We start from the raw sequence: 15239 nt of genomic DNA on the forward strand, positions 1-15239 counted from the left end.
TTTTTGGCCCAAAACTTTTACTTCACACATTAGGATAAAAAAAGCAACAACAAAAAGCTAGTTCATAAAATTTAGCTATAAACGTTATGTACATATATATTATTCAGATATAAAATATTACGCCATAAAATTTATCCTGAAAACTTTCATTTCAAACATTTTGTTCAGAATATTTTTTCTCATACATTTTAGCGTGTGCAGCCTTCATTTCATTAATTCTTTTTCATTATAAAACTAAATTTCATAGATTTTTAACAGAACAGCCTTATTTCATAAATTTTGACCAGAAAATTTAAACTCCAACTTTACAATTTTCTAGTCACGAAAATTTTACTTCACACGTAATTGGTTAGAAAACTTCCATTTTGGTATTTTTGTCAGATCACTTTTGTTTCCTGTATTTTGCGAGAAAATTTTTACTCCACTCATTTTGGGTCGACGTCTAGCACTTTATTACTCTAATTTTATCTTCTGGCTTGGTTGTGGTTTTGGTTTACTAAACTACTAAGTAATTCAAGAAGATATGAAGTGAATAGAAAAGTGCCAGAAGACAATAGAGAATAAAAAATTTTTTCACTTCATATCTTGTTGTTACCAACATAAGTGCCTGCTCCACTCACTTTTCTGAATTAAAAATTCACCCCATACACCGGAGCATACTCAATGTCTTAATCGTTTCTATGTTATATGTTTGTGATGAGAATATTGGCTATTAAGCTTAACTGCTGGTCAAAATTACTTCGCGATGGTGGCGAACGAATCGGCGGTCTCAAGAAGTGGGTGAGAGAGGGATCTAGTAATGACTTTGAGTTTGAAACGAATATTTTTGTGTTCGTGGATAGCTCACACGGTAGAGCCACACTCTCACCTGCCAGGCGGAGTTGTCGTACCAATAAGGTCGCAGGTTCAAACCCCACCACCGCCGCGAAAAAAATTTTTTATTCTCTATTGTCTTCTGGCACTTTTCTATTCACTTCATATCTTGTTGTTACCAACATAAGTGCCTGCTCCACTCACTTTTCTAAGTAATTCAAGCGACCTTTGGAGCTATAACAGTGTAAAAGAGAGGGTTGCAATTCAAATGCAGGTTTGGTAAACTGTTTTTCCATTGGAAATAGTTCGAATCTTACACGTTTTGGTGAGATTTCTATTTCATATCCCTTATCTTATCTTTTGGGTGACATTGACCTTGGTTTTGGTTTTGATTTTGGTTTTGGTTTACTAAACTACGAAGTGATTCCATCGACTTTTGGAGCTAAAAGAGTGAAACAAAGAGGATTGAACTTCAAATGCAGGTTTTGAATAACCTCTTCCAAAACCATTTAGGTTTTGTAAGGAGTATTTTTTTATTTTTTTTGGAAATAGGTTGAACTAGGGTTTGAACTGTCTTGTTCAAGGATATCCCGCACGACTGTAGTTGAGGCTATTTGGTCCCTGCCGGGGAGAAGAACAAAGGTTTACTCATAACCTTTGTGGGATCGACATTAATCATGTCATTAATAATTTTAGAAGGACGACTAAAAACGTTATACTTTAATGGTAACAAAATAAAATTGAAAATTATGGCAAAACTTTGGGTGTCGTATCCGACATCGCACCTCTACAACAATTGTAGGACATATCTGCTTCTGTCTGTAATAATATAGGATCACCAGTCATATCTGCTATGTCTCTACTCTGTCGATGGTAATTCTGCAGGGTAAGTAGTCAGCACTTTGAAAATTCAAAACTTTCTGCCTTTGTCAAATCCTCGAGAAGGCCTCAAAAAGCGAAAGACATGGAAAAGTCTTTTATTTTGTAACGGTTTCAATAATTTATGATACAATACATTTACAGAAAAACTATTACTGAACACGTTTTGTCAACAACAAAAAAAGTTTCATTTACCTTATGAAGTTCTAGTAGAAAACATTTTATTTTCTCACATTTTGGTCAGAAAAAGTATACTTTACATCTTTTAGTCAGACAAATGTTACTTCGCAAAAATTTTGCCTGGAAAATTTCGTTAATACAGTTTATCCTGAAAACTTTTATTTCAGTGGTTTTGACGTTCCTACAATTTTGACAAAAGAATATTCTAAATATATAATTGTTGACCCCCTAAAAATTGTTTACTTCATATATTTGGCCAGAAAACATTCATACATTTTTGCTGGCAAACGTTCATACAATTTTTAACCAGAAAACTTTTACTTCACACATTTTGATTAGAAAATTAAATTTGATACAATTTTTTGATAGAATGACAATTTAGAGAGAATATGTATTCTGATCTCATAACCGTTGGTCATAATATTATTATATTTTGGTCAGAAAACTTTTACTTTACACATTTTGACCAGAAAAATTTAATTTCATACAATTTTTGACAGAAAATTTTCATTTCATTATTGGGTCAGAACATTATTACTTTTCACATTTTGATTGGAAAACGTCCATTTCAGACAATTTGGTCGGAAAATTATTGCTTCACATATTTTTGTTAGAAATAATACTTTATTCATAAACTTTATCAAGATACTACTACTACAAACATTTTGGTCTAAAAACATTTCATTGCATAGATTTTGGATAGAAAGTATTCATTTCATACATTTTTACACGCATATTTTATTTTATAAATTTTGGTCAAAATATCTTTTACTTCACTCATTTTGACCACAAAACTTTTAATTTTTATTTAATTTTTTTTTTTTCACCAGACACTATTTTGATCAAAAAACTTTAGTTTCATACATTTTTGTTATATAGTTTGTATTTCATAAACTTTGACCTAAAAATGATTACTTCCCAAATGTTGGTAAGAAAACATTTAACTTCACATTTTTAGCCAACAATGTTTTACTTCAAATGTTTTGGTTAGGAAAATTTTTGCTATCAAGCTTATATTTAATAAATTTTAGCTTAAAAAAATTAATTACATCACACACATTTGGGCTTTGAAAAAAAATAATTTCTTAGGTTCAATTGATACATTCTGTCCTGAAAACTTTTATTTAATAAATTTTGACCGTCTTGTAAATCGCCATTAGGTATTACTACACATTTGACAGATGTTTTTGTATGATATTACACTACCGCCTAAAAGACTGCACGTCTACGTCTTACACATTGGGTGTTACTGATCATTTGGGTTATCATCTTTAAAAAATATAGCAGCTGTTAGGACAGCGTTTCACTGGGATAAAATATATTATCTGCTCAGATCGATAAAATTTGAGGAAAAAAACACCTGCTGTTATCTAAAAGTGTTGTGGTATCAAATATGTTTGTTTGTTTGTTGCTTTAGGTCTCTTCCAACACAATTGAGGTTATATGAGAGACCACTGAAACAAAAAAAAACAAGCAATCTAACAAAAATAGTACAAATGTCAATCAAAATCATAACCTAAAGATATCATAAGCTAAATTATAAATAACCAAGAACAAACAGGCAGAGGATTTACAGGAAAAAAAATATCCCCTGTCAAAAATACAATCACAAACCAAAGAAGCAGGATAGGCTAGTAAAGAGAAGAAGAAACGACATCACTATCGGATCGTACACCCATGCGAACATCATAGGTATATGATTCAAGGGTGATGCTCCCATCCAACCACCCGCTATCAAATATTTAAAAACTTCGACAATGTTACTGGAGAAGTACAGTAAATATAGTGTCAAACCCTGAAAATGTGCGTTAAAAACATTCATGGTTTAATGTCATAAATAGAGATAATGTATACCTGGTTCATAAAATTTACTATTCCTACACAAAATTTTTGTTACATTTTCAATTAGGTTATGTCTTGGTATGGTAACCATAATGTAGGACATGAAGTGATGGAATTGTCTTTTCATTTTTTTCATCAAAATCTATTTCACGAAGTGAGTAACTTGGCAAAAAACATAACATGTGGTATAGGGCAAAATAGGATAAGATCCTTTGAATGCCCTTAATATTAATTAGTAATGCCATAAATCTATTGATTAAATATTACAATAACGATACACGTGGTAAAGATAGTATTTCAACTTAAATGTACTCATGTGGTGTACAAACATATATCTTTAACCGTGACATGCAAAGCGCACACACAACCACACACACACACACACACACACACACACACGAGCGCGCGCGCGCGCGTATAGAAGATAACCATAATAATATAATAATGCATTATATATACATACAAGATTGAAAGCCATGTCAACAGCAGAGCAAGGACATGTTATTGTATTAAGTAATTGATCAATCAATATTGTGTATTGTAATGATTGTTGTGTTTCATTTATTTATTTCTTGCTGCGAAAAAAAATTCAAGTCCATGATACAAAACACGAAACCCGCTGCATGTTGAAAATGACGGGCACAAGTATTATATCAGACAAGAACATTTTTAAATTAAAAAGCAGTCAAGTTAAATAAGTCAGTGTGTTAAAAGTTGTTGGGGTTTTACAAAAGCTTTTGTCATCAATTCTTTTTAGTTTTGATTCAGATGTAAATTTTTCATTAACCCAATCAAAATGTTTCCAAAAATGATATTGGGTACAGAGAATATGACTGTAAAACATGATATTGGGTTTAACTTGTGTGGACACATGGACATTATGTATTTCTATTTAATTGATCCTACGTGAAATTTCAATGAAAACATTCACCTCCGATTGCACCCATCTACTAGTCGTATTCGCATAGTGAAGAGGTTTTAATTTGTCGATGGATAGATTGTCTAACTACCATACCAAAACGTCTTGATTTCGAATTCATGTTCTCATCTCTATACCGGAGGTTTCTACAATATCAACATTGTCTACGGGGATTGTATGACGTCATCTCATTTATTTTACCAGACCTAGACAAGAACGCTACCTACTTTAATTGCATTATATAAAATTCTCCGTCGTCTTATTTAAAAAATAAAGCAAATGGCATTTAAGACGGAAATTACAAACTACAAGACCCGCTTTAGAAAAATGACCCAAGAAAAAAAAAACAACACAGCCATACATGATAATTCTTCCATCCCAGTACAGTAAATCACTGGAAAAACTACATAATTCTTTAAATTGGTTGTTTGAGACGACAAGGGTGACAGCAAACAGACACTTTGTTGCTAAATTCACCAATTAACCATGTGTCGATTTCATATGGTGATCCCTTTCGTTGATAATTGGTAAGGCGTTTAACTATTAAACAAAACTTAGTGTTTTGCGAAGTGTTTTGCTCTCGACCATGTGTCGTATTCACACAACGATTCTTTATTGATCAAATTGTAAGGCGACTATCTATCGCACGAAAATGTCTCAAGTTCAAATCCGAATAGAGATGCGAGATCTATTATGAGTAATTTTGAACCTATGATTATTATTATTCTAAAATATATCAACATTGTTTAAAGTGAGTGTTATTAACTTATTGTGAAATTCAATACAACAACCGTGTCGGTTTCATGAAAGTTTAACAGCCTGTTGAAATAAATATGTAAGGAACAAATGGATCTTTAATCAATACAACGCAATAAGTCTTTTTTTTTATACTATTGATTATGTTTCATCTTTTTTCGCTGAGTAAGCTTTCAGCGCGATTATGGGCTTTCAGAGAAGACAGGAATCGTAAGAAAACGACGAATTGTGTTGATCACGACCATGAGTCGTGGTCGTGATCACATACCGATTCTTTATTGATCAAATTGTAAGGCGTCTATCTATCGCACGAAAATGTCTCAAGTTCAAATCCGAATAGAGATGCGAGATCTATTATGAGTAATTTTGAACCTATGATTATTATTATTCTAAAATATATCAACATTATTTAAAGTGAGTGTTATTAACTTATGTGACGGTGCATCTTCGTATCTATTCACAGACATTACATTAAGACATGACATTAAAACATGGACTTTTTGTCATCTATTTTTTAAATCTTATCAATATAGCTATCGCACATCTAAGACGGCAATAATTACAAAGTGTGTAAAACACACAACAATAATACAATCAACACAAGGATTAGATATATCTTATACTATAACACAATTACACTATAATAAAATAATCATAATATATATATTTTTCTCCTGCGCATGTATGTTAAGAAATAATTACAAAATGTGTAAAACACACACAATAATACAATTTTAAAAATAACTACAAAGTTTGTAAAACACAATAATAAAATTAACACACGTTTTACATATATCTAATACTATAACAAACTTACACACTACTATAATAAAATGATAATACACATTTTACAATTTAATAACGGTTTCTCCTACACATGTATATTAACGACATTAATAATTACAAAGTGTGTAAAACACACAATAATACAATTAAAAATAACTGCAAAGTGTGTACAACACACAACAATAATACAATTGACACACCTATTACACATGTGTAATACTATAACACACTTACACACTATTGTTATAAACTGCTGATCATGCAATTTTTTATTTAACAATTTAACAACGGTTTCTCATGCTTTTTATATTACTACTCCCGCGCACTCATACTCAACAATTGGTGTGCTGAATGTCGAAAATCACTCAATTTTACAACAATCAGCACATTAAATGATTGGCTCTTGTGGGTCAATGAAATATCTACTTTTACCATGTTGTCTTTTTTATTGCTCTTCTTCTATTTGTTGTTGTTTTGTTTCTTGTATTTTGTTCGGTTTTAGTTTCGTTTTGTTTGTTGTTTTTGTTTTTGTTTTTTGTTTTTTTTTTTTTGTTTTTTTTTTTGTTGTTTGTTTTTGTTGTTGTTGTTTTTTTTTTTTGTGTTTTTTTTTTTGGGGGGGGGGGGTGTTTTGGTCTTTATTTTCTTTTTGTTTTAGTTTTTAAATGTTGTTTTATTTATTTTTTGTTGTTGCTATTTCTTAAATTGATTTTTATTGTTTGTTTGTTTGGTTGTTTTTTTTTTATTCTGTTGTTGTTTTGTTTTATGTTGTTATGTTTGTTTTGTTTTGTTTTTATAAATTTCTTGTTTGTTGTTTTACAATTTTATACGCTTTATTAATCCTGTCCGTTTCTTTTACCCATTTATGTCTTTACAGTGCCAGCAAAAATACTCAACAGCTCCTCGCCCGACACCATCCGGGTCACAGAGGGAAAGACTGTAAAACTGCAATGCAACGTGTCTGGTATTCCTACGCCAACCGTCACTTGGCACCGTATAAGTCAGGATGAGAAGGGGGAGACCAAAAAGAGTGAGTTCTGCACATCAACAAATAGTAAGCTTCCGCATCTGGCAGGTCTCCTTCTATTAAAACTTCATGGGCCGATTGGCATGATAGGTTCAATCTTATGATGATCATCGTAACTACCTATTCAATTATTGAAAACGAAAATAAATAGGATAGATAGCTTTAAAATATATGGTCGTCCTCCCTGGGCAGTCTGTTATGAATGTGTTGGGTATTTTTTTTTTGTGCGTGTTTTGATTCTTATTTCTGTTGTTGTTTTTTGTTTTGTTGTTGTTTTTTTTGTATTTTTGTTTGTTTGTTTTGTTTTGTTTTGTTTTTGTTTTTGTTTTTGTTTTTGTTTTTGTCTTCTTTCGTTTGTTTGGCTGTTTTGTTTTGGGGGGGGGGGGTTGTATTTCGTTTGTTTTGGTGCTGTGGGGGAGAGGGAGGGTGTTTTAAGGAGGGGGGTGTTCTGTTTTATTACCCATTTAACAAATTGGAGTAGCTGGGAGAAGCCCGTTTAAGCCATAAAGTTCCGGTTAGCTTGAGAAAAATCTTTAAGTGTTTTAAGATAAAGATTACATGAAGAGGGGGCAAGGGGGGGGGAGGGGTTGTCATTCATACTCTGCTCTCCAAAGCAAGTGACTAAATATCTGTAGAAGAAAAAATACAGACCAAGAAACGTTTTGGATTTAGAACCCGTTTTCAGCTAAAGAGAAGGAAGAGTTTGAGTGGGAAAGGATACATATCACAGATTTCATTTGTTTGTTGTTGGTTTTTTTAGATCTAATATTAATCTTGGTCAATACTAATCATTGTGTCATAGATGTAAATACATTTTGCTACTTGTCACCGAATAGACGACATGGTCCATTAGCGGGACCATTATCAACGGAAATTAGGCATGATTTATTAACTTTAGGAAAGATATAATGGCAACAACCCTTGACGTTCACCAAGGATGTCATAACGATAGAGCGAGAATGGTCGCAATGATTTGCCTGTAATTATCAACATTAACAGTGAGAATCCAGATTTTGTTAACAGTGATAATGAGAGCGATGGGTGATTGTCATTATGGCATCCGTGATTCTAGAATTTTACCTATGGTTAATTAAATAGGGTTTATGGCATTACGTATCTTTGCTCCATGCCACTTGCCCCTCTCTTCTCAAAAAATGGAAACGGAGCGCCTTTGGTATCAAAGACTTTTTTTTAAGTATTCCTTTCGCCCTAATGGGGTAGGAGCATATTTTGCTTTCTATGACGCTAAAAGGACAGTTGTACTTATCGTTGTGCACTTTCTGTCAACTCTATTAGGCACAGCCATCTAATTACATATTACTGATGACGGCACAGATGGATTGGGGGTAAACACCTAAGCGAACCAGGCCAGGATCGAAACCGGACCTTTTGCTGGTGAGGCGAGTGTCTCCAGCTATGAAGACTTTCTCTTTCCCCCCCCCCCCTTTATATAGATATATGGGGCGGGGTGTGGCACCAAATGGTGTAGCCATGCACTTGGCGCTTTTCAATATATTTGTGTTGGAGTGTAAGGTCTATCTAGAATGTGGTCTAGTGATATGACACTCGCTTTCGGATCGAAAGGTCATGGGTTCGAGGCTAGTTCGGCGCATAGTTGAGTCCTTGGAAAAAACTTTTTCCCACATTATCTCACCGTACTCAGGTGTAAAATGAATACCTGACCGTTAACAGCGTTATCTCTGTCGGAAAAAAATTGGATTATCGCCTAGAAGTCGTCATGTCTCGTTCTTTATGTTACGTGTTGCTGTTGATCAGGGACCCTTTTGTAAAGCGCGTTGAGCATATTTAGCGAATATTGCGCTATATAAAAGTTCATTTTTAAAGAATAGAATAAATGGTACTCAATTAGCGTCGCACCTACTTCCTTACAAACGGATGGTGGGTCGTTCTTATTTATCAGACTAAGCATTCTAACAGGTACTAACAGTTCCACTCTCATAGAAACGGACTGATCTTGAAGTTAATGACTTGTCATCCCCTTTGAATTCAAAATCTTTTCCACCGATTGATAAGGATTATGCCATTGCTTGAGTCTTGTTATCGACTTATTTCGGTAGTCAACACAAAAACACAAAATGACGGTTTTGGTTTTAACGAGTTGACTGTCGTACTCTGGAAAGACACGTATTTGAAAATTTGGCCAGAACATTCGTCCTTCAAATATCGATCGATTTAAATGACTTTAATATTGGCAAAAACTCTGAAACTTGGGACCTCCAAAAACTTTCAAACTTGGGACCTCCCGGGGAGGTCCCAAGTTTGAAGTTTTGTTTGGTTTTTGAGGTTTTGTTGTTTGTTTTTTTTTTTTGGCCAAGATGAGGGTCAATTAAATCGATCGAGATTTAAAGGACACATTTTCTGGCCACATTTTCAAATACTTGTCTTTCTAGAGTACGGCAGTAAACTGGTTAAGCGGTTAAAAGAAAATACAAATGCTAGAAACAAAATTAATTCTGTTGATATTCTGTAACTTTAAAATTTTGGAACAGTAAACACTCACGTGGTATTTTTTATGAAAATCAATAATTATTTTGGGTTTTTTTCACTGAACAAACAAAAATTCCTTATTTTTATTATTCAAGATGTCCAATGGAGGGGAATTTCCATTACGTCCCTTAGGCGGCCATTATGCGCTTCAAAACTACCTATATTACTCAATCTTACCTAAACTGTAAGAGATAGTTGAGAGTAAAATGTTTCCCAACTGACAACACCGTGGTCTTTGTCACCCATACCAACAATGACTATTCTCATTGTCGCTTGACTTTATCACAGAATGAAACAAGTTAACTACCTGGGATAAAGGCCATCCGAATCATTTTCTCCATTTATAATATAATAAAAATAGCCTACACAGATTGGCTAATGGCCCTGTTAATTAATGTATGGAAGATTTTTAATCTATCCCAAATGGTGGGCGATGCATTTGTAAGAGGTTATGGGAAATGAATTTTATTAGTATGTGTTTGTAACAACAGCAATAGCTAATAAGTAGGGCATGCAATTCATTAGTTTGTCGCTTTAAAATTGTGTCCTTGCATTAACTAAGTCTTGCCACGATATATTTCCTAGCATTCAGTGAAATATGTGCTGTGCTTGGCTATTTAGTTGAAATGATATATTTTTAAAGTCGATCCCCTCTGTCTGAGTCCCGGTAGCTCAGTTGGTAAAGCATTCACTTCACAAGCAAGGAGACCTGTACAGATCTCAGGTATAGTCGAGGTTTGTTTTGTTTTTTTCCGAACCTCTGCAACCCAGCAGAAGTAGGTAACTAGGTCTATTAAACCTGGTGGAAACATTGCGATAGACTAGCGTCCTGTGAAAAGGGTAATAAGAAGATGATACTAGCGTCCTATGTAAAGGGTAATAAGAAGATGATACTAGCGTCCTATGCAAAGAGTACTAAGAAGATGATACTAGCGTCCTATGCAAAATTTAATAAGAAGATGATACTAGCGTCCTATGCAAAGGGTACTAAGAAGATGATACTAGCGTCCTAAGCAAAGGGTAATAAGAAGATGATACTAGCGTCCTAAGCAAAGGGTAATAAGAAGATGATACTAGCGTCCTAAGCAAATGGTACTAAGAAGGTGATAATGTCCGTTTAACGCTATTGGAGCCGACTTTGTAAAACTGTAGAAACTAGCTTAATATAAGTATTAGTAGTATAGAAAGCATATTTTTTTGTGATTCGTCGTCTTATATTACTGAGTTCTGGGGGAGGGGAGGGGGAATCTAACTTATCATCATTTCGTTCACATTTATTTGCATATGTTACACCTCGGTGTGCTAATGCAGTCTTAGATTCATATTACGATTTATAATGATATTAGGTTGGATGGTTGATTTTTTGTTCAAAGGAAAGTTGTACATAGTGTTCTCGTTCCATCGGGAAAGGGCGTTAAATTCAGAGGTCCTCTTACTTAAAAGAGCGTTGTCTGTCCAAAGTGGAGCATAACGGGCTGTACGCCTATCATAATATATTATGTTAAATGTGTGCTGTACTATGACCATGAGGTAAACAACGTTGTAAAGCGCTTGGAGCATAGTGTTTATAGAAAACATTATATTTCATTTACTGAGACTAATTATTTTATTTCCGGTATGATAGTCACCTGAGAATGCTCTGAAAACAACTAACAATGGTCATATTTCTTCAATGCCACCGCTTTCAAGAGACTAAATCCTTGTTCAACCATGTTATTAATAGTAAATTTTTAAAAGAATTACCAGCCTCATTTAGCTGATTATTTAGAATATAAACGGCAACGCCTTGGTGAAACAACTGGCCTTTTTTTTAACCATTCTCTTTAGCATGAATAGTTGTTCAGTTTCAAATACTTTGTAATAGAAATATGTTAGGTAATTTTAAGTTTATCGAAAAGGAAAGTATGCATACTTTTATTCTTAATGCTGAAGACTTATATAGCGCTATAACTCCGAGATACCAGACTCTAAGCGCTTAAATTACAAATTACTTTGGCTGAAACATACTCATATTCTTTATCCAATTCCATGTGTGCAACAAGAAATCGGAATGAGCGGTGAGGTTTTGGTCATTCACAACATCAGTCGTCACTGTGGAGATGTCTACGAGTGCTCTGCCTCCAATGGGGTCCCTCCTGCTGTCAGTCGTTTTATCACAGTCAACGTCCATTGTGAGTACTTTTTTAAAACTAACACGTGTTCGATTGATTCTATGCTTGCAAAGAAGTTGATTTCCTGTGTTCCTAAACTATTAAATCCAATTTCTGAGGCACAATCTGCACTCAGTGATTTGTAAACATATGATTTTCATAAGTATTCTACATGATTAGATGGACATAAAGGTTGCTATCATAAACAGTGACTTAGATCACATATTATTATATACCTATAGTTAGGGGAGGGGGGGGGGCGATTTTACCATATCATGATAACAAAAAAACAGATAACGAAGCATCCGTATCGTCCTTTGTAAAAGAAAAACAAACGAGTCCGGGAAATAGCCATTCACGAAGTGATCTGATTTCACTATTTAAAAAAAAAATTTTAACGCCTTATGAGATCTTTAACACAAATGTCAAATCTTTGAATTCAATTCTCCCGATGGTGTAAAAAGGTCATTTTTTTTAATTAAAAATAAGATGAGTATAATAAAAGTATTCTTGTACTCTTGCGTTTGAAATTCCGAATTCGTTCCCAAGGTCTCTATAATATAATATAATATTGCTATTCTTTATTATGGCAAAAGAAGGAAAAAAATGATCGATATAATGCATTTCCCCTAAAGCAATAGAGCATCCATTGTTGCTTATATTCTGAGCAGTGCTCAATGCCTTTTCAAATCCAAATAATACCATAGACAGTTTTCTCCTAATTATGATGCCTAGGCTTCTTGATTATCTCAATGAACACATACTGCATTCAAATATGACATGAAAAAGATCCAGCCATTGAATATCCACAAATTACACGAAAAATGAAAAAAAAATATGAAAGGAGGGTTTTTTGAGAATCCGTCCAACTCAAAATTAATCAAAATCGCTACCCCATTTCCGACGCTATAAATTCTGCCTTGGTCGGTTAGATTTAATAGATCAGTTTATTTGGATATTGTGATTAAATACATCATTTAGATAGCTGTCTAAAATTAATTGCACAGACAACTGGACACGTGATTTTCACAACTGTGGTTTTTTGTTCTGTTTTAGTTCCCCCGGAAGTGACCCTGCCCAATTCAAGGATGGGTCAGATTCTTGGAAAGGAAACGATTCTGGAGTGCCAGGTTACTGCTAACCCCCAAGGAGGTGCCGTTTGGAGGAAAAACGGAATGGAGATGAAAAATTTGGTGAGTTATTTCTTTTCTAATATAATTTCATTTTAAAATTTAAATTGAATTGAATCTTATCAATCCATAAGTCACGCTATAGGAATCTGTCAGAGCATGATTTTTTTAAAAGTTATACATCAGTTACGGGATAGATATTATAATAAATTAAGCTAAAGTTCTTGTACGGTTGTCACTAAATTTACTTATTTTAAAGAAAACAAAGTACATGTTTTTCTCGAATTTTAAACGAATACTCGTTATTTTCAAAGTCTCTCCGTTTTTAAAAATAAATAATTAAATAAGATGTATCGAAAATATACCAACTGTTAGAAATCAAGGTATTACATTCACAAATCTCCTCAACACTTTTATACGGTTGGCATTAATTTGATGCATTTATGTGCACGACATAAAACCGTCTTCAATGTAACCTGTAATAAGTCATAAATATATCAAATGTAGTATAGTGACAACGAAACAAGACCAAGAATAAGAATAAACAAGAATCAAAACATCGATATTAATATTTTGCCAAATGTTTTTGATAAAATTATTATCTACCCCTCTCACCAGAGTGGCAAGTTCCGAATTGAGATGTACCGCGAAGACTCTATATCAGTGTCCATCAGTCTACGAATCTCCTTCTTGGAACAGTCGGACTACGGTGTTTACACGTGTGAGGCTTACAACCAGCTGGGAAGAGACGCGGGTACAATGGTGCTTTACGGTATGCCAAATTTAAATCCTAAATATTATTTCTTATCATGATACAGACTTGACAGTCTTTAGGTTGTAGTCACATTCAGATAAGTAATGGATATTGAAGTGGCCGGGTGATTAAGCCGGACAGTCGCCCAGAAGGTCCCGGGTTCGAGCCATTCTTTAGGCACTTTCATTTTTTTTCTTAGGCAAAATTATTTACCCCCAATTTGCTCAATTTGGACAGCAAGAGTGATTCCTGTTGATATCAGACGTTTGTTTGATGTAGTGTCTATATTTCTTAATGGAATGCCTAGGCGGCGGCGTCTCGGGATTTTTATAGGCGCTTTTTAGCTTTAATTCCCTTTTATACAATGGTTCTCGATTTAATCTTTATACTTGTTCAACCAGAGTACAAAATACCAGAAGTATGGACAACTACTACCACAACTACTAGAAAGCCGGCCATGACATTGCCGGTTATCCCGCCTTACAAGACTCGTATCATTCATCCACCACCGCGACAAACGTCCACCCATCACAAACAGCAGCATCGTCATCAGCACCACAAGACCTTGAGCAAAAATGGACAACAGTACCATCGTGAATCTAACTCTGTTGTGGTGAAAGACGGACGCGACAAAATGTCTAACTACGGCCCAACAGATGAAAGGCTCCAGTCTGGATACAAAGAAGGAAAAACGGGAGGTGGGTCAAAAAGGAATTCTATTTAACACTTAAAAGATCAAAAGCTAGGAGTTATACAGGGGGGCTATTTTCTTATCATGACCCGACAATTTACAACAACAACAAAATTCTTCTAACTTTGGGGGGTGGGGGGAGGGGGAGGGGGTATTTTCGTATAGACTATGACATCAACATAAATTTGTCACTACCTCGTTATATCCATATCACTTAAGTGCAAAAAAAAGCTTGTTTAGTTGGTCTTTAACTTTGAAACTGTGCACTTCGGTTATAAACAAGTTACCATAATATTAATTTTGTGAACAAACACAACTTTTGTGCTCGCAGAACGTGGGATAATCACAGTTCAATTTTGTACAATACTTGACTGTCAAAGTTGCACAAACTTAGGAAAGCGTATTTTGATTAAACTTGATCCAATGACGCAAGCTCATATTTTAAGTCATTTTCATTTTTCATTTTTTCCCTTCAATTTTGATGCCCTCACTTTTTAATAACTGTCCTATATTTGTTTATTTGCTCTGCCAATAAATAAAACATGATTAAAGTCATGTTAATTTGACTCCTCTTTTTCTTTCATGTCTACAGAATCATTGACAGGTGGAAACACAGGTGAAGCCTCTACAAGGACTTCGGCAACAACAAACTTCATCCTCGCCTTGGTTACCTTGCTATTTACACAACTCTAGATCAATGTTCTTCCTGTTTAATGTTTCGGTTTTATAACATTCTACCACTTGATTGATTTTTAAAAACTCGACGTTTCATTGAAATGACAGAGATCAGAATTGCTTGATTGTGAC

At 34.2% G+C, this 15239-nt stretch overlaps 1 protein-coding gene across 3 annotated transcripts in view; it reads left to right on the plus strand.

Annotated features, from left to right (window-relative positions):
• Positions 1-15239, plus strand: part of LOC144964169 (opioid-binding protein/cell adhesion molecule homolog) — a 109543-nt gene that overhangs the window by 86496 nt on the left and 7808 nt on the right. The window contains exons 4-9 of one of the 3 annotated variants that reach the window (XM_078898127.1): positions 7050-7226; positions 11750-11878; positions 12914-13050; positions 13606-13759; positions 14143-14439; positions 15025-15239. In XM_078898127.1, coding sequence (XP_078754253.1) covers positions 7050-7226; positions 11750-11878; positions 12914-13050; positions 13606-13759; positions 14143-14439; positions 15025-15125 — 995 coding nt within the window. In that variant the 3' untranslated portion in view covers positions 15126-15239. The remainder of the gene's footprint in view (positions 1-7049; positions 7227-11749; positions 11879-12913; positions 13051-13605; positions 13760-14142; positions 14440-15024) is intronic. The other 2 variants (XM_078898128.1, XM_078898126.1) reach the window with 2 other exon arrangements.

The sequence above is a fragment of the Berghia stephanieae genome, chromosome 2 (assembly GCF_034508935.2).
Source record: "Berghia stephanieae isolate SIO BIC M18660-M18661 chromosome 2, UCSD_Bste_1.3, whole genome shotgun sequence".
NCBI classification, from domain to species: Eukaryota; Metazoa; Mollusca; class Gastropoda; order Nudibranchia; family Aeolidiidae; genus Berghia; species Berghia stephanieae.